Genomic DNA, 18,714 nt, shown 5'->3' on the forward strand with positions numbered 1-18,714 from the left:
GTACCTTCTCCTCCAAGGCTGCCATCCGCTCCTTCAGGTGAAGCTGCAGCCGCTCGTTGGACTCGCTCAGCAGCCGATCCACCGTGTCAGAGAGCCGCTTGTTGTGCTCCTCATTCATCTTCTCCCGCTGCCGGGCCTGCAACGGCAAACGGCAATCAGCCGCCCGAGCCCCAGAGCGGGCGCGCTGGGGGATGCGTTTCACGGCGTTCGGTCAGTTACTCTCATCGGGGTCGGGACGGGCCCAGCCCGTGTCCGGGCCCACACAGACCCCGCCCCAGCTCCGGGGCAGCGCTGCGGTGCCTGGAGGAGATAGCGAAGAAAACTGTCGCAACAGGAACCTGGCCAAAGCTGCTCCCCGAGCTGGCTGGGAACCTGCCCAGGTGTGAGCTGCCCTGCTGCTTCCAGTGGGCGCTGACTCTGAAACCTACTGATGGCGAGTCACACGGCACGTCAACGCCGCCAGCACTTCCGGCACGCGCCCAGCCTCCCCACTGGTCCTGGATGCAAAGGTGGATATAGGGGCAGCTGGCTGCTGCTAAGCAGTGCTGAGGTGGGGAACGAGGTGCTCAAGACACCCCCAAAATGTGTAATGACCCCCAGCCTTACTCATGAGGGAATGAAAGAGGAGATGCAGGGAGAGCCCCCTTAGCTCCTGCCTCCAGAACGCCCCGGCTGCCTTCTGCCCAAACCGCCTGCCTCTCCCGAGCAGCAGTGAAAACAGAAGGGGAAGTCCTCAGGCCCCAGACAACAAGACTGCTCCCCCATGCCGTGGCTTGCAGGGGAACCTCTCCCTCTGCTGTTTGCTGCCCCGATGGTAACCCCAGCCCCCTGCCACGCCGGCAGCGCACACCATCCGCACAGAGCCCTCCAGCACACGGGCAGGAGGAACAGAAACCGCAGCCTAGGGCAGGGGCGAGGCGGGCACTGCGGTGGCCAGGCGCAAGGCAAGAAGAGCAGGTGGGGGGACATCCAGCCCGCTCTGGCTCAGAAGACAGCAGCAAGTGCCCGGCGCCCCATGCTCCCGCCACGCCCCTGCCTCTGGGGCCAGCTCCCCTCCCAGAGAGCGCTGTGGGAAGCCGGGTTAGAGTGCGGGGCACTGCTCAGCTGGGGCACATTCACATGGTCATTCCGAGCCTCTATGGTCAGACTAGGCATGTAAAACCCCCTTAATGTAATCAGTTAACTAATTAAAGGGGGAGAGCAAGGAGTTAACCGAACATATGGGGGCTGCTCTGGCCAGACTGGAGCGCCCCTACCCACGGTGGGCCCCATGGAGTGGGAGCAGCCCCTACCCATGGTTAACCCATTAAATGTAGAATCATAGAATCACAGAATCCTAGATTTGGAAGGGACTCGCGAGGTCATCAAGTCCAGTCCCCTGCCCTCACGGCAGGACCAAGCACCATCTAGATCAGGGCTACTCAATTTTGGAAGCCCCGGGGGCCAAAATGATCCTCACAGCACATGCAACTGGGTTGCATCTACATGCAAATATATGCAAATATATGCAAATAGCTTCCTCCATACTGATGGGCATGAATACAAAGATTAAGGCAAGACTCCACAATATGCGGGCCCCATTTAAGTTAGTTCTGCTGATATTAATAAAATGCAGTATTTCCCCAATTTCTACCCATATGACAGCACTTTTAATGAGAAATGACAGTCCAGGAATTTAATTACTAAAACACACAGCAACAGAAGAGTATTATATTGACTCCTCTTTTGTTTTGGCTTCAAAATTTTTACAAATCAAACAAAAACTGCCAATACAGTACTGGAATTTACTGGAGTAGAAGTACAATCAATGTGAAGATTGTGTCTACAAACTTTTCACCAGCTGTTTCACATCAGGGTTGTATTCCATTGTAGCAGCACAGAGACAGTCGGTCAGATGTCTGTCAGCAAGGGTGTGTCTACACTACAGAGTTTTTTTGTAAAAAATGGCCGTTTTTTCAAAAAAACGTCAATTCCGTCCACATTGCAATCACATTCTTCTGAAAGAAAATTGAAAGAACAGAGGGGTTTTTCCAACACTGGTAATCCTCATTCTACGAGGAAGAAGCTTTTTTTCCAAAAGAGCTCTTATTGGAAAAAGGCATGTGTGGACGAGGTAGAGGGAGTTCTTTCAATAGAAGTTAAAAGAGTTTGCACGGGCACCCTGGTGGCCACTCTGTCCATAGTAATCGAGACAGCGTCCATTCAGTGTGGATGCTATCTTTCGAAAAAGCAGATCGCTTTTTCAATGCACTTTTGCAGTGTGAACACTCTCTTTTGGAAGAAGTTTTTCTGGAAGATCTCTCCCAGAAAAGCTTCTTCTGAAAGAAGCCTGCAGTCTAGACGTAGGCTAGCCGCAGTTTTGACTTGACGATTCCCATGGAGGAGAATGAACTTTCACAGACATATGTAGATCCCAAGCAAGTTAGCACTTTTTTGGCACATTTCAGTAATGCAGGATACATGTCTTTCTGTACATAGGTCATCCAAAATGTTTCAGTGTCCTCTTCCTTATGCGGAGTTTTTCGAAAACTATTGTTTTGCAGTTCTATCATCTCTTCTCCCTCTCAACACCAAATCTCATGGCTGAAGATGACACTGCCTTCACCTCTACTGAAAATAGATTTTCAGTAAATTCAAGAACTGTCTTCAGGGATTTGACATCTAGAAACCGAGAAGAAAAATTGGTTTTCAGCTCTGAGATGTACTCCATAAAAAAATCAGGCAAAAAAGACGCATGTTCACTCCGCTGTGTCACGTGCGAGTTGAGGATGGGAAAATAAGTTAAGTCCTTCTCACAAAGCTGATTTGCAAAAAGGGCCAGTCTTGTTTCAAATGCAGAAACATCGCACATCAGAGAAGGCAGGTTTTTTTCTTTGCCTTGAAGTTTAAAATTGAGTGCATTTAAGTAGCGTGTCATTTAAAGTGCAGCAGGGGAGGTTTTAGATTGGACATTAGGAAAAAATTCCTAACTGTCAGGGTGGTCAAATATTGGAATAAATTGCCAAGGGAGGTGGTGGAATCTCCCTCTCTGGAGATATTTAAGAACAGGTTAGATAGACATCTGTCAGGGATGGTGTAGACGGAGCTTGGTCCTGCCTTGAGGGCGGGGGGCTGGACTCGATGACCTCTCGAGGTCCCTTCCAGTCCTATTAGTCTATGATTCTATGATATCAGCGAGAAAAGCCACGTTTAGCAGGAACGTCTCTCTGTCTAAACACAACAGTAAATCCTGAGATCCTTTGCCTTCAAAAACACGTGTGCAGCAGGCAGTAGATCCATAAACCGATCTAACACTTTGCCTTGACTCAGCCATCTAACTTCTGTGAGCATTGCCAACTCCCCATACTGTGTTTCGTACTCCTCCACGAAAGCTCGAAATTGTCTGTTTCAAGGCATTTGCAACAATGAAGTTGACAAATTTTGTGACACTTTCCATTGTGCTCTTGAGAAATCCTCTCTTCAGTTTGCTGCATAACTGTTCTTGGTGTGGAATGCAATGGGATGAAAAGAAATCTGGAAACTGTGGATTTTTCTTCAGCAAAGAAATTAGCTCTGGGTACGTCTACACTACAGCGCTAATTCGAACTAACTTAGTTCGAATTAGTTAATTCGAACTAAGCTAATTCGAACTAACGCGTCTAGAACTAAAAACTAGTTCGAATTAGTGTTTTGCTAATTCGAACTAGCGCGTCCACATTAAGTGGACCCTGAACCAGGCTTAAGGATGGCCGGAAGCAGTGCCAGCAGGGAATCAGAGGAGGACTTAGAGCGTGGAGCTGCTGTCTCAGGCTAGCCGAGGGCTGTGCTTAAAGGGTCCTGACCCCCACCCCAGACAGACAGTTCTCAGGGTGCCCCGCTTGCAAAGCAGTCCTGGCTTGGATTGCCCGGAGTGCCCACACTGGGCACATCACAGCACTCAGCCATCAGCCCAGCTGCACTTGCCGCAGGCTGCCATCTGGGGAGAGGGGGCAATTGGGGGGCTGCAAGAGAGCTTCCACCCCCAGAAGCCCGCAGAGCCAGCCCAGTCCTCCCCATCGGGGGCGCGTACCCCATTCCTCCCTCACCTCCTTCCACTTACCCTTCCCTAGCCCCTTTTCTTGATGTACAAAATAAAGGACAATTGTGTTCAAAAATGGAATCTGTCTTTATTGAACAAAACTGGGGGAGACAGGGAAAAGGAGGTGGGAGAGGGGAAGAGAGAGGCTGGGAGAGGGGAGGGTAACTAAAATGATCAGGGGTTGGGAACAGGTCCAATATGAAGAGAGACTAAAGAGACTGGGACTTTTCAGCTTAGAAAAGAGGAGACGGAGGGGGGACAGGATAGAGGTCTCTAAAAGCAGGAGTTGGGTGGAGAGGGTGCATACAGAAAAGTTCTTCCTGAGTTCCCATAAAGAAGGACTAGAGAACACCAAAGGAAAGGAATGGGTAGCAGGCTTCAAACTAGTAACAGAAAGTTGTTCTTCACAAAGCAAAGAGTCAACCTGTGGAACTCCTTGCTGCAGGAGGCTGTGAAGGCTAGAACTAGAACAGAATTTAAAGGGACGTGAGATCAAGTCATGGAGGTTGGGTCCATGGAGTGGTCTTAGCCAGGGGGTAGGAGTGGTGTCCCTGCCCAAGGTTTGTGGAAGGCTGGAGAGGGATGGCACGAGACAAATGGCTTGGTCACTGTCTTCGCTCCATCCCCTCCAGGGTCCCTAGGGTTGGCCGCTGTCGGCAGACAGGCTACTGGGCTAGATGGACCTTTGGTCTGACCCAGTACAGCCATTGTAAGCTCAGGGCTCAGGGTCGGGGGTCTCAGTGGACCACCTTGATTTTCATGCACACCTGCTCCTGGGTGGCCAGGCTGGCAGCTCTCCTGCCCTAGCCGGCCACTTTCCTGTGCCTAGTGTGGAGATCATGGACGAGGTCCACGATGTCCGCACTAGCCCAGGCAGGTGCCCGCCTCTTGCGGTCCCGGGCAAGCTCCTGGGAGCCGCCAGCCTGGTCCCGGGAAGAGGAGAGGGCTGGGGGGCATCGGGTGGGTGGCTCGATCCATGCCAGGTGCAGGGTCTGCTGGCTGGGTGCTGGCAGGCTTGCACCTGGCACGGGCACCGTAGCCAGCCCGTGCCCCTTTAAGGGGTCCGGGGCCGGGAGGGGGGCAGACGAGTTTCCCTGGTGTTGGCCAGAGTGGCCACCAGGGAAACCTGGGGAGGGCTAGCCTCCCACTAGTTCGAATTAAGGGGCTACACAGCCCTTAATTCGAACTAGTAAGTTCGAACTAGGCTTAATCCTCGTGGAATGAGGATTACCTAGTTCGAACTAAGTGCTCCGTTAGTTCGAATTAAATTCGAACTAGCGGAGCGCTAGTGTAGCGCCTATGAAAGTTAGTACGAACTAACGTCTGTTAGTTCGAACTAACTTTGTAGTGTAGACATACCCTCCTTCTCTTTTCCAACTATCTGGGGGGGGGGGCGGGGGAGAAGCACCATCTGTTGTTACCAAAGTAAGCTTCTTCAAATCAATGCATTTTCCTGGTCCTTCAAAAATTTCCACCAGCTCAGAATAGACATCCTCTCCCCTAGTTTGACCGCTCAAAGTTAGCAGTGTAAGCATTTCTTCAACATACTTTTTGACATTGAAAAAACACACCCAGATTATGAGCCAAGATACGTCTGAATGATCAGTAGATTCGTCCATTGCCAGACTGAAATACTCAGTGCTTTCAATGTCTTTTAGCAATTTAGAAAACAGATCGCCTGAAATGCTTTCAATTCGTGTTACTGCAGTTGAATCAGACACTTGCAGTTTTGATATTTGTTTAACTATATCCTCATTGTTTTTTAATACTGCAAAAAGTGATTCGCTGCAGTCCAAGAAGCACTGCTTCATCAATTCACCTTAGCTAAATCAAAAAGACCTTTTACCTATGTGCCAAGACATTTTGAAGGAGGCTTCTTTAACGGCATCGCTGTCTTTAACTTACGAACAGAACAGATCTTGTTGAGTACGGTAACCTTTCAGTAAGGAATGTATCTTAGTTTTTCTTAAATTGCTGTCAGGTTGACACATCTTTGAACTCGAGGTGACAAGATTCACAGTGTCGTTGCAGGTTTGTTTTCTTTAATGCAGCGATAGTCTTTTGACAAAGAAGATACATTGGTTTTCCATTTCTCTCTGCAAAAGCCAATTCCATCTCCCAAACAGGGTTGAAAACCCTGTATTCATCCCACAAGCGCCCCTTCTTTGTTGCCATTTTTAATGCTTCTTATTAAACAGAAAATTGTAGACCAGTGTTTTCGGTGTTTAGCTTGAAGTTTCAGGTTGTGCGTTTCTTGGAGTGATTTCACTGTAAAAAGGAAAGTTTCCAAGCCAGACAGCTCCAACCTGGGCGGGGTGGAGGTGCACGAGACAGGCCGGACACGAGAGGCAAAACGGGACAGGTGTCCGGGAGCCCCATCCTGGATTCCCAGCAGGGCTGACGTCCCCATGCGGGAGTCTGTTGCTCCCTGCGGGACGGAGGCAGGGCCGCCCGGCCACGGCGCTGGACCCAAACGTGGCCAGTGTGAGCCGGTCAGCACCTCTCAGGCGCTGCCCGCAAGGCTAAGCAGCCAGCACATCCCACAAAGCCCCAGTGCTCCCGGCACCTCCTCCCTGGGGGCTAGAAACGCCAACACCCTGAACCCGTCTATTCCCGCCAGCCCGTCCGCTTGCGTCTTTCAGTGCTCACCCCGCCTGGGAGACACCTCGCCGGTGTGGAGCCTATTCCCAGTCAGAGCCGGATGGAGGCATGGGCGAGCCAGCAGGTGCCCAAGGCGCCAACCAATGGGGGGCGCCTGATGGCAGCTGTAAGGGCTGCCCGCCGGCCCCAGATCACTGTGTGCATAGCACAAGTTCGCTTCTGGGGCTGGATCCCGGGAAGCAGAGCCCATGTACTAGCTTAGTGCCTGACCCTGTCCGGTCCGTACAAGCTCCACTCAAGGAGCTTTGTAGGCCAGTGAGGGGGGATTTGAGAGCAGCCTTCAACTTCCTGAAGGGGGGTTCCAAAGAGGCTGGCGAGAGGCTGTTCTCAGTGGTGACGGATGCAGAACAAGGAGCAATGGGCTCAAGTTGCAGTGGGGAAGGTCTAAGTTGGAGATTAGGAAAAACTCTTTCCCTAGGAGGGTGGGGAAGCCCTGGGCTGGGTTCCCTAGGGAGGAGTGGAATCTCCAGCCCTAGAGGTGTTTAAGTCCCGGCTTGCCCAAGGCCTGGCTGGGCTGATTGCGTTGGGATTGGTCCTGCCTTGGGCAGGGGGCTGGATTCAATGACTCCGGAGGTCTCTTCCAGCCTTAATCTTCTATGATTCTCGGGATTATCTATTATTATGGGAGGCATCTCCTTCTGAGTGCTCAAGCACAGGAGATCTGGGTCATATTCCCAGTTGTCCAAGTGGCCCAGTGCTGGCCCTCGGGCAAACCGTTTCCTCTCGGCCGGCTCCGGTTTTCTCTCGGAATTCCTCCCGACCTCACAGGGCTGCGGGGAGGGCGACGTGTCCATGCAGGAAGGACGCTGGCTAGAGCTGTGCCAAGGCACGGAGAATATGGCAGCGCCCACCCCCTTTCAGTCCTCCAGGAGCACGGGTCAGAGCTCGTCGCGCACCCGGCCCCTGGCCCAGGCAGGGGAAACTCATGATCCAACCAGCCGACCGAATTCCGGCTGGTCACGGCATGTGCCACCTACGACGTGTCGCACACGCTACAAGGAGGACAGTCCTCCGGAGAGAGGCCTTGTGCAGACTCGGAAAAAAGGGGTGTGGGGGGAGAGAGGGCTCCAGAGTCTCTGAAATCCTGAGCACCAGGGGTAGGTGCAGGCCCATGCAGGTGAGTAACCCCCGTGGGGACCCAGAGAAAGCCAGAGCTAAGGCAAACAAGACAATGGAGACCTGCCCCCTCCCCTTGCTCAGACCTCCAGGAGCAGCTCCTGCCCCGGCCTGGCCCACAGCCTCTGTCGCTGCGCAGGCCCAGGCAGAGATGTCACAGTAGAAGTGGAGGAGCCGCCATGGGGGGGGGGGGCTTACCCTGGCCAGCTCCTGGTTCTTCTCCTCCAGCTGACTCTCCAGCTGCCGCAGATGCTCCTCGATGCTCCCGTGCCGCTCCTCTGCCTAGGAAAACCCAAGCAAGCGTCTAGGAGAAGCCAGCACACGAGGCTTCAGAGAGCCGGCTCCCGGCCCGAGAACCGCACCCTGCTGCACCCGGGCGCCGCGGTGGCTGGGAGGCCGGGGGTGTCCCCAGGCGCATCCGCGGGGCCTGCTCACTCAGCAGCTCTCCACCGGGCTTGGGGGCTGGGGGGCCCTCGCCGGGGGTCCGATGGGCCTTGTGCACTGGGCCTGGCTCTCGGGTGCTGAGAGACTTGTTCAAACACACGACAGGCGTTCGTGGCTCACTCACAGTGTGATGAGGCTGGGCAGCGAACTGCCTATCTTGGTGTCCCCCGGCCCCTGCCCCCGCCCCTCACATTTCCACTTAACTGCGCTGCAACCAGCAGGGGAATCCTTCTCCCCGCTTGGCAGGGGCTTCCCCTCTTGGGGGTCAATCCCTTCTGCAGGAGCCGGCAGACACCCACACACGGCGCCCCCAGCCTCTGTCACCCTTCGCGGGCAGGATCCTGGGAGGCAAGGGGTAGCCATGGCTGGGCACAGCCTACTGAGCACCCAGCAAAGGCCAGCAGGAGCAGGGCCACGGAGGAGGCTGATGCCAAAGGCCCCAGCAGCTGCTGCACCGCCCCTGTCCCCGGGGCTCTCGTGGGCTGTCAGAGACGCTCCTCGGCCGAGGTGCCGGCTGGGTGTCTGGGCTCCCTGGCGGGCAGCAGATGGCAGAATTACTCCGGGGTGGGGCACTGGAATGGAGGCGCCAATGAGGGACCCAGACGCCTCCACCTCCCAGAGCCGCAGACAGCAGGAAGGGTGGGCGTGGCCTTGGCTGCCTAAGCCACGCCTCCTCGCCGCCTGCACTCCTCTCTCCCATCCCCAACAACCCCCATTGGTTCAGGCCACCGCGCTGCTGGCAACCGCCTGCCCCGCTTGCGAGGGCACGCCCAGCTCTCTCCCCATGCCCCCTCTTCCTACAGCCTCTCCACGGAGCAAGCCCCCAGCCAGGGGCCTCTGCTCCTCTCCCTAAGGCAGGGAAGTGGGAGGCAGGTCAGGCGAGGACACGGGGGGCAGGGAAGGGAAATGGTCCCCAGAAGCCGGCGCCGGTGCAGGGGGGGGCGGCAGCCATAAAAAGGGAAGACGAGGAGGACAAAGGGGGGGGAGGCAGGGATCGTGGAGGGAGGATCGAGGATAAACGGGCAGAAGGCGCGGCGGACGGAGAACTGCCTGTGGGCTGACGCGTTGAGGCGGTTAGCCCCGTCAGCCAGGTGGGTGGCGTCCTGAGGGAGCACCCCCACCTGAGGGCCCTGAGCTGGGGCCTGGAGAGAGGGTGGGCCCAGGCCCCCTCAACTCCCGAGTGGGGTATTTGTGCAAAAAAAAAAAAAAAAAAAGCATTCCCGGCCATGCAGACGGAGGGAGCGCGGTCGGGAGGTCTGAGACAAGGACCGAGAAGGAAGGGGGCCCCCACGGACCCTTTCACACCCACCCAGCGACGGCTCTGGGTGAGGTGCCCTCTGCCCATCCGTGCCGACACGGGGAAGGCGCGTGTGGCACCCCCAGGCGCAGGCTCACCCAGCCCCGGGGCTGCAAGCTGAAGCGAGGTGGAGTCAGACTAGGGAACAGCTCTCACCGGGATGGGGGGGGTCACCGACCCCAGGCACAACTTACCAAGGGCGGGGGGTGGACTCTCCAGCACCGGCCGTTTGAAACCCGGAGGGAGGGGCTGTTTCCCTTGACAAGCTGCTCCAGCTGAGAGAGGAATTAACTCGGGGCGGTTCTGGGGGCCGTGCTATGCAAACCGGGGGGTTCCAGGGCCTCAGAATGGCTGAGCAACGGGGATGGGGTGGGGTGGGGGGTGTTCTCTGGGGAAGGTCTCCCCAGGGCCTGGGTAGGAGGTCACCCCGTCTCCCCAGCCCACGTACCTTGGTAAGGGCTGCTATCCGCTGGGCGAGCTCTGCCTCCACCTCCGGCAGCGTCTCCGCCTTCCTCATCGTCTGCTGCAGCTTCTGCTCCGCCAGCTCCAGCAGCTCCTGGAGGTGCCGAGCCTTCTCCTCGCACTGCCGGGCAAGGCAGAGGAGACGCTCTTAGCTGCGAGTCGCTGGGCCCTGCGTCCCCCCATCTGACAAGCAAAGAGGGAGGGCCAGGGAACCCTGCCCCCATGGGTGGGGTGAATTCCAGGGCCCCTCCCAGAGACTGGGGTCCAATGAAAGCCCCACGCTTGGCTAATCTCCCCTGACAGATATTGCCAGCAAGAAAGTTTTGACTCCTTATTAATTGTTTGTTTCCCCTCTTAACACGGCTGTGAATGTTCTCACTAGGCATAGAGGGGACAAGTCATTCCGGAATCCTGCTAACTTCTTCACATCAGTCATGTCTTGTGGCGGTGAGTTCCACAGGTTAATTGTGCAGGATGGAAAAAAGCACCCCCCCCCCACACAGTAACTTTTGGCTGGCTCTAGGGCTGGCAGTTGGATCTAGGCCTGCAACTCTGCCGGGACACTCCTGCTGAGATTCAGTGGAGGTGTCTACCAGGGGTTGAGTCCAGCCCAGCACCCGCACCTGCCGAGGGACGGCAGGACAGGTGTGGGGACGCCTGTGCTGGTTTAGGAATATTACAGATTCCGTCTCTTTGGCCTGTGTTGCGTGTGACGTGGTTACCAGCGGTTCGCTGACGCAGGGGTCACTCAGAAGCAAGACAAGCACTGTAGACGGCCAAAGCTTTGGAAACCGCAGCTCTAACCATGGGATCTAGGCAGGAAAAATGGGAGCAAAGACCTTTGGGGGGATACGAGGCAAGTCCATGAAGGACGGAGCAGAGAGCTGCAGCCCCCCAAGGCTGGAGAGTCTGGGAGCAGTGAGGTCCAGCGGAGCGACCCAGGCAGGTTCCCAAGGTGCAGCGCGCTGGCCGGGGAGCAGAACTGTGGCCTTGCACCCCGAGAGAGGGGAAACGCAGCTGGCCCTGGAGCCGGGACAAGGGGCTGCTGATGGGCAGGGGCGGGGGGATCTCCCCGGGGCAGGATGGCAGCTCCAGACAGGACGCTGGGCGGCCGGGACGGCCGGGGGCCCCTGCCGAGCCTTTCCCCCTGCCCAGGCTGCTGCTGCCACGCCCGGCAGGGCCCAGCACCTGGCGATGCAGAGACTCCTTGTTGGCCAGCTCGCTCTCCAGCTTGTCGTTGAGGTCGTGGATGGAGGTGGCTTCCCTCTGGGCTGCCAGGTAGCGCTTCTCCAGCGTGGTGATCCTCTCCTCCATGTCGTCCTTCTGGGCCAGAGCCTGCCGGGACAGGGCGCGAGCGTCACCCCCCGAGCCTGGCCCTGCCCGAGGGGGGCGCGGAGCAGCAGGCGCCCATGGGACACGGCTGGACAGCCAGCGGGGCCCCGGCATGGCCCAGACGCGCCCGAAAGCCCCGATCCAAGTGTCAGGCCCTGCAGAGGGGCCACCCCACTGCCAGCAGTAACGCCCCGGCCCCGCCCCCCACGTCACACGGCCGTGGGCCAGCGGCAGCGTGGGGGCTGCACGTGCAAGGGGGCAGCGCAGACCATCAGCGGGCGTGGCAGCAGCTCGGCACCTCGCGCTGGCCCTCCCGGCTGCCCAAAGCAGTGGCCTCTTTCCAAAACAAGGGGGGGGCCTTTAACAGCGACGTCGCCTTTCCCCCGGCGTAAAACAGGGGCGGGAGGGCGAGAGACGCGTCCCCCAGGGGAGCCCTGCACCCTTCGCGCCTCTCCTGCCCGCGGCGCCGCCCTGCCCCGCCCCCGCTCTGCCCTGGCCCCGCTGCTGCTCGGTTTCCCCCACCACTGCGCCCCATGGACTTCTCTCCCCGTGGCCCTTCCCTCCTCCCCCCACCTCTCCCCGCGGCCCTTCCCTCCTCCCCCCGCCTCTCCCCGCGGCCCTTCCCTCCTCCCCCCGCCTCTCCCCGTGGCCCTTCCCTCCTCCCCCCACCTCTCCCCGCGGCCCTTCCCTCCTCCCCCCACCTCTCCCCGCGGCCCTTCCCTCCTCCCCCCGCCGCTCCCCATGGCCCTTCCCTCCTCCCCCCACCTCTCCCCGTGGCCCTTCCCGCCTCCCCCCGACTCTCCCCGTGGCCCTTCCCTCCTCCCCCCGCCGCTCCCCGTGGCCCTTCCCTCCTCCCCCCGCCGCTCCCCGTGGCCCTTCCCTCCTCCCCTCCACCTCTCCCCGTGGCCCTTCCCTCCTCCCCTCCACCTCTCCCCGTGGCCCTTCCCGCCTCCCCCCGACTCTCCCCGTGGCCCTTCCCGCCTCCCCCCGACTCTCCCCGTGCTCCTTCCCGCCTCCCCCCGACTCTCCCCGTGCCCCTTCCCTCCCCCTGCCTCTCCCCGTGGCCCTTGCCGCCTCCCCCCGCCTCTCCCCGTGGCCCTTGCTGCCTCCCCCCGCCTCTCCCCGTGGCCCTTGCCGCCTCATCTTTCCCCACAAGGGCCCCACCTCCTGCCACCTCCCTCCCCCACCTCAGGGATGCACGGGTGGCGGGGGCCTCGCGGGGGGCAGGAGAGCAGGGCTCAGCCAGGCAGCGGGGGCCTCCTCGGGGAAGGGGCTCAGGGAGGGCAAGAGGAGGCCCCCAGAGTCTGGCAGCGGGTCAGTGGCGGCTTAGCCAGTGATTCCTGCCGCCCGTGCAACAAGGATGCTGCCTGCAGGCCTGGAGGCCAGATGGGCCTGTCTCCGCCCGGCGGCCGGACGCTGCCCGTGCTGCTCAGCGCGCAGGGACTGGGCGCGCGGCCGGAGCCCCCGCCCCTGACCTCGCGCAGATCCCGCTGGCACTTGGTGCTCATCTCTTCCGATTTGATGAGATCCTTCCGGGCCGTGCCTAGATCCTCCTCCAGCTCGGCCACGCTGGCCACCAGCGCCGCCAGCCGCTCCTTGGCCTGCGCCAGCTCCGAGTTCTGCTTCTCCAGCAGCTCCTGCAGCTCCACCACCAGGCTGGCCTCGTCGCCGGGGTGCATGGACCCGTTGGGCAGCCTCTGCAAAGCCCAAGGCAGAAGGCTGCAGCGCCAAGGGGCAGCCGCAGCTCCGGGAGCTCGGGCGTGTCCCCGACCTCCCGGCTGGCGCCTTACGGAGGGCCCAGAGGAGGGATATGGAGCCTTCCGTGTGTGTGGGGCGGGAGCGGGCCCAAGCCTCGGCTCTCACCACGGCCTCACGCCACTTCCCTCCCCCAGAAGCGGGGCACCCTGACTGGCATGTCCTGAGAGCAGGAGGCGAGGAGAAGGATCGCGGCGCGTCAGGGAACCAGCTCTGTGCCCAGGCACGGGGGGAAAGAGGAAAACAAGCCACCCCGGAAGCCCCCACGCCGCCGGGTTCCCGCCCCGCTGCAGGCCTGGGACAGCGCAGGCCACCCCGCTCCCCTGAAAAGCCCCTCACCTTCCGCAGACTCTTCTGCCCTGGCTCCTTGTCCTCCACCCTTTTCTCATCCTCTCCGACCGGGGCCTCCCTCTGCGCCGGGCCCTGCTGCAGGGTCGTCACCTGCGAAAGCCGCCACGGTCAGGCTGGCGCCCCCAGCCCTAACTCGAATGCCCCACCCCTCTCCCAGCCGGGGCTGTGGGCACGAACCGACATCGCGGTTCACAGCCATCGACTTGAGGGACCCTTGGCCTGGGTGGCACCGGCCAGAGAACCGTCCCAGGGACTCCAGCCCCTCGCTTCTGGCCGAGCTAGAGCCAAGCCGGGCCCGGGGCCTGCAACGCCCAGCCTTAGCCGCACACAAGGGACTAGCCACCCGGGCCCTGGAGAACGCACTAAGTCGGTACCACGGAGCAGATCCTGCGCCAGTGGAAACTGGGGCTCTCATGCCACCCCAATGCAGCGACGCCCGGTCACGGCGAGGCGCTGGCCTGGGTCCCTACCCACCCCGCCCCCAACGTGCAGACGCCCAGGAGGGGGCGGAATCGGGCACCCCGGGGCCTGGCTCGGAGAAACGGGATGGAACCGAGGCAAGAAAATCAGGCTGAAGAGGAGGAAAACTCCTGGAAAGCGAGGTCGGCCGTGCCCCCAGCTGTGCCCTGCCACGGACATGCACCGTCGCCCTGCCCTGGCATAGGGCCCCCAGCAGGGCCAGGCTGCTGCATAGGGAGGGAGGACAGGCAGTGGGGCGAGAGGCCAAAGAGAGGAAAATCAGAACCCGCCGGTCCCTGGCCTCGGCTCCCATTCGCCTCCCCACGCTGCAGCCCAGCCAGCTCCAGGTGCCCCACGCAGCTCAGCCGCCTTGTCAAAAGCTGCCCCATTGATGGGAGGAGTCAGCAGCCCAGCAGCTGCCCACAGCATTGCCCCATGGCTGTGAGAACTCCTGCTCCTGCCCCGCCCCACTTTGCCTCCCTCCATCTGCTCTGACCCGCTGACTGTGGCTCTAACCACTGGGCACAACGCCCCACATCCCGCTCGGCCCCGCCCCAGGCAGGACCCCCGCAGACTCTGCCTTTCTGCTTGCACGCGGTTCAGGAGCCTGGGCTGTGCTGCCCACGCCCCCTGGTGCGCGCCCGGCGTGCGATGCACAAGAAGGCTGGTGCACATGGTTCTAGCCAGAGCCCAAGCCGGCCCCGCGCAGCAGCAGCCCTGCTCATACGCCAGCAGGGCACACACGGCAGAGGCCTGCTCCTGTCGGGGGTGGGGGGGCGGCTGGACACCAGTCCTGGGAATGGCTCTTCCCCCAGGGCCAGTGGGCAAGGGGGGGGCGTCCACAGGGCTGGGAGCAGCAAGTCCGGAGGCGGGGGGTTCAAGGATCAAACGGGCTTAAGGCAGGAGCCGCCCAATCAGGTGCCTGCTGCTCCGGGCCATACAAAGGGGGGCGGGATGCAGCATTTCTTTCAGCTGCAACCTAAGTTCCCTCCGCGCTGCGCCGCCGCCTATGGGCCCCATGCAGGGGCTTAGGCCTCCGCATGCATGTGATGCAGTGGGGGGGCGCCTTTCCCCACAGGCCCGGCACAGATCTCCCCCCGACTTTCTGCAGCCAGTGGAGAGACACCCCTCCCTCCCCCGCCCAGCCCTGGCGCGGACTCCTCGACTAGCCAATCAGCAGAAGCTTATCGGACAGTCCAGTCCAGTCGTGACTCGGCTAGTCGCTGCCCCCCACCCCCGTCGCTGCCGTGGGGAGCTTAAGCCGGTTCCCCCCCAGCACCGTCTGCGCAGGGGGCAAGGGGACCACGTACGAGTCGGGAATCAGCCGATTCCCAGCTCGCACCTGGTCCCCCCGCGGCGCTTCACCCTTTTAAATGCAGGAAGAGCCTGCTGGCTCTTCGTACGTTTAAAGGGCAGAGCCGCAGCGGGGTCAGCGGTGGAGCCAGGAGCTTATCAACTAGTCGGTGGAAATTCCCTCGACTAGTCAGTGAGTTGATGAAACCCAATTTAACATCCCTAATGCCACGGCCAGGGGAGAGGTACCTCCCCCCCCAGCCCAGGAGCTGCTGCAGGCAGAGAGAGTGGGGGGGGGGGCCCTGTCTCTTGGCTGTAGCTCCCAGGTAGCCTGTACCCCTCATCTCCAGGCCCACCCAAAGCCCACACCTGCAGCCAGTCTCCCCCCGCCCCATGCGCTCCAACTCCCAGCCCTGAAAGCCCCTCGGTACCTCCCCGACCAAATGCATTTTGTCATGAGCAACAGCAAGGGTGTGACGGATGTGTGACCCTTCACCGCCATACGGGTGCACATAATAAAATTCATTCCGCACATGCGTGGGGGAAAACTAGAGGCTGCCCAGGCTGCACCAAGGGGTTCCAGCTCCTCAGGAAGCCCGTGGCTGCCCAGCTCAATGTCAGTAGCAGACGAGTCCCCCCCAGACTCCGAGGTGGGATCCCAAAGCCCCCTCTTACCTGCTGACGGGCGCTTGCCAGCTGCTCTTCTAGGGTCGTCACGCGCTCTAAGGCCGCTCGCAAGCGCTCTCTCACCTGCGGGCATTGGAAACAAGGGGACAGGCTGGTCCTAGTGTCGGCAGGGCCCCAGCACGTTCTCCTACCGGGAGGGGCAGGGACTCGGGAGCAAACGTGTGTACGTTCCCCGCATCCCGGCCGGGGGAAGCTGTCCCTTCGCTAGCAGCAAGGCCAGGGGAAGGGCCGGTAGAAGAGATTTCCAAGGAGCGTTTGCTGTGCTAAGAGCCTAGCTGGCTTGGGACGGGGCAGAGTTCCTGCCCAGCCTGCAAAGAGCCGACAATCGCTAGGCCGGCCGGCCTGCCGAGCTCCCAGCAGAGAAGCCGGGACAGCGGATGGTGACAGTCAGCAGCTAAGCGAGTGGCTGCCCAGGCTGGGGGCTGTGGGGCCGGGCGGCTGGCAGGGGGCCAGAGGGACGTGAGACTGGCAGGGCGACCAGGCTGCAAGCAATCGCTGCTGGCGGAGGAGCCAGCCACAGCACGTCTCACGTGGCCGAGCAAGCCTGGGGCCCTCGTCCCCCGCAGGGAGGTGAACCCGCAGAGGCACCTCTGAACCCTGGCTCCTCTGGGCCCAGGGACAGCGCCTGGGGTGCGGGGTGGTGAGGGAGCAGAGGGGGGCCACAGAACAGGATCACTGGGCTGCCCCTGCGCTCCGGGCTGGGGGCCCTGCTCACGGCTTTATGTTCCCGTTTTCTCCTCCTTCACGTGGCCGGAGGGGCTTCCCTCCCGCCGTTCTCTGCTGCACTCGGACGCTGGGCTCGCGAGCGGGGAAGCATTGCCTCTCCGAGCCGAGCCGCCCGGCCTGGCCAAGAGGCCACCTGGGCGGCAGCGTGCCTCTCGGACAGGTGAGGTGGCACAGGAGGGGGCAGGGGGTCGGGTAGGACACCAGAGACACAGTCAGGAGAAACAGGCCGATACCGAGAAACAGACCCGGGCCCAGCTGCTGTGGATGGGCCTCCCATGGGGCAGGGCGCATGGGTGGTAGGTGAAGGTAGGGCTGGGAAGGCAAACCCCGAATCCCACCCCTTCTGCTCAGGCCCCGCCCCCACACACCACGGGGAGGGAGGGTGGCGTGCGGCCCCCCAGCACCAAGGGAAGGGAGGAGAGCACATGGCCCCAACTTCCCAGAACCTGAAGCACCCGTGGGTGGGCGCTAGGGCAGCAACACTCCGTCCCCCGTACTCCTGCCGTCGGTGTGCTGGGGGCGGGGCCATGCCTGGCGGATAGGGAAGGCAAGGCCTTCCCCTGCCTATGACACCGGCCGCCCCGACAGGGTGGAAGCCCCAGGGCCCCGGAGGTTTGAAGCTAGACAGGACAGAGCCCCGCAGGGAGGCTCTGCCGGCCCGTCCGCCCCTCGCGCCAGCAGCCGGCAGGGGAGACGGGAGCCGGCGGCACAGAGCAAGCGGCTCTGAAGCGCGGTGTCGACCAGCCAGCACTCCCTCCCGGAGAGGTCTCGCGAGGGGGGTGATCGCCTGCGGGTTCCCTCTGGGAGCTGCCTGCCCCTAGGCCCTCACAAAGACGGAGGGGGCTGGGCGCCAGCCAGAGCCAGCCCGGGGGGCCATGTCCCAGGTGCGGGGCAGCTGGCGATGGCCGGGGGCCGCCCCAGCTGGCTCCAGCCCCGCTGCGGCCCAGCTCACCTTTTCATCCAGCGCCTTGTGATGTTCGAACAGCGACTTGAGCGCTTTGAGGACTTCCACCTCGCTGGAGACGCCGGACGGGGACTGGGCCTGTCGCTTCACCACCGTCATCCTGAGCGAGCGCTCGTGCCGCGACACCAGGCACTCCAGGTGCTCCAGCAAGAGCTGCGAGAGGGAGGGAGAGGCCGTCGCCGCCTGCCGGGCCCTGCTCTCTGGCATCCGGACAGGCCGTTTCTTTCCTTTCCAGTTCCAGAACAGGCTCACGGCAGCCCCCCATGCGGGCGACGGAGCAGGGCACGTGCTCCACCTCCTGCCCACTGCGCTGTGTGCGGGGGGATCCGGAGACCCCTCCTCACCCAGCTGCAAAGCCCAAAGCGATGCCCGGAGTAGCCACCCTACCCTACGCCCAGCCCCGGGGAAAGCGGACAATGAGCAGCCTGCAAACCCAGCCCCCAGCCCCGTCGCTCGCGGGCCTCGCCTGGCCCTGAGCACAAACACCCTGCGGTGACACGGACAGGCCAAGCTACACCGATCCCTGCTGAGCCGCCTCGCGGCTCCCCCGACCGGCACACCGCCCAGGCTGGCAGTGGGGGGAGGGGAAGGGCAGTTTGGCCTAGGGGTTGCTGCGGGTGAGGTTCTTTAGCAAAGCTGGGGGCAGGGCGGGGCCAGGAGGGGTTTCTATAGAGTAGGACTGAGGCGTCCACAGACTGTGACGGAGCGAGTGTGATCTCCAGGGGCTCTGGAGAGGGGGGCTCAGTTCCCAAGCAGACAGGACTCGGGGCAGAACGAGACCCCGCCTCAGCCTGCCAACGCTGCACACGCAAAACCAAACCCCTTTGCCCTACCCCCGCCCCTCCTCTAAGGCACTGTCCCTGCCCCCACTCACTCCATCTTCCTCCCCCCCGCCCCCCGCTTCCCTCAGCAGACTCAGAGGCTAGGTGGGGGAGGGGGAGGACTGGCTGGGGGTGCAGGCGCTGGGCCGGAGCCGGAAACGGCAAGTTCAGGGTATGCAGGAGGGGGCTCCGGGCTGGGGCAGAGGGTTGGGGTGCAGGAGGGGATGAGGGCTCTGGCTGGGGGTGCAGACTCGGGGAGGGCTGGGTTGCAGGAGCATGCACCAGGCTG

General features: G+C 61.1%; 1 protein-coding gene across 5 annotated transcripts in view; it reads right to left on the bottom strand.

The window, feature by feature from the left end:
* PPFIA4 (PPFI scaffold protein A4) overlaps positions 1-18,714 on the bottom strand; it is a 148,817-nt gene that overhangs the window by 50,783 nt on the left and 79,320 nt on the right. For all 5 annotated transcript variants that reach the window (XM_075910026.2, XM_075910022.2, XM_075910024.2 and 2 more), the window contains exons 4-11: positions 17,593-17,757; positions 15,903-15,977; positions 13,464-13,565; positions 12,845-13,066; positions 11,226-11,372; positions 10,024-10,158; positions 8,033-8,116; positions 5-136 (exon numbers count right to left, since the gene is read on the bottom strand). In XM_075910026.2, the coding sequence (XP_075766141.2) occupies positions 5-136; positions 8,033-8,116; positions 10,024-10,158; positions 11,226-11,372; positions 12,845-13,066; positions 13,464-13,565; positions 15,903-15,977; positions 17,593-17,757 (1,062 nt within the window). The remainder of the gene's footprint in view (positions 1-4; positions 137-8,032; positions 8,117-10,023; positions 10,159-11,225; positions 11,373-12,844; positions 13,067-13,463; positions 13,566-15,902; positions 15,978-17,592; positions 17,758-18,714) is intronic.

The sequence above is a fragment of the Pelodiscus sinensis genome, chromosome 27 (assembly GCF_052426305.1).
Source record: "Pelodiscus sinensis isolate ZL-2025 chromosome 27, ASM5242630v1, whole genome shotgun sequence".
In the NCBI taxonomy this organism is placed as follows: domain Eukaryota; kingdom Metazoa; phylum Chordata; order Testudines; family Trionychidae; genus Pelodiscus; species Pelodiscus sinensis.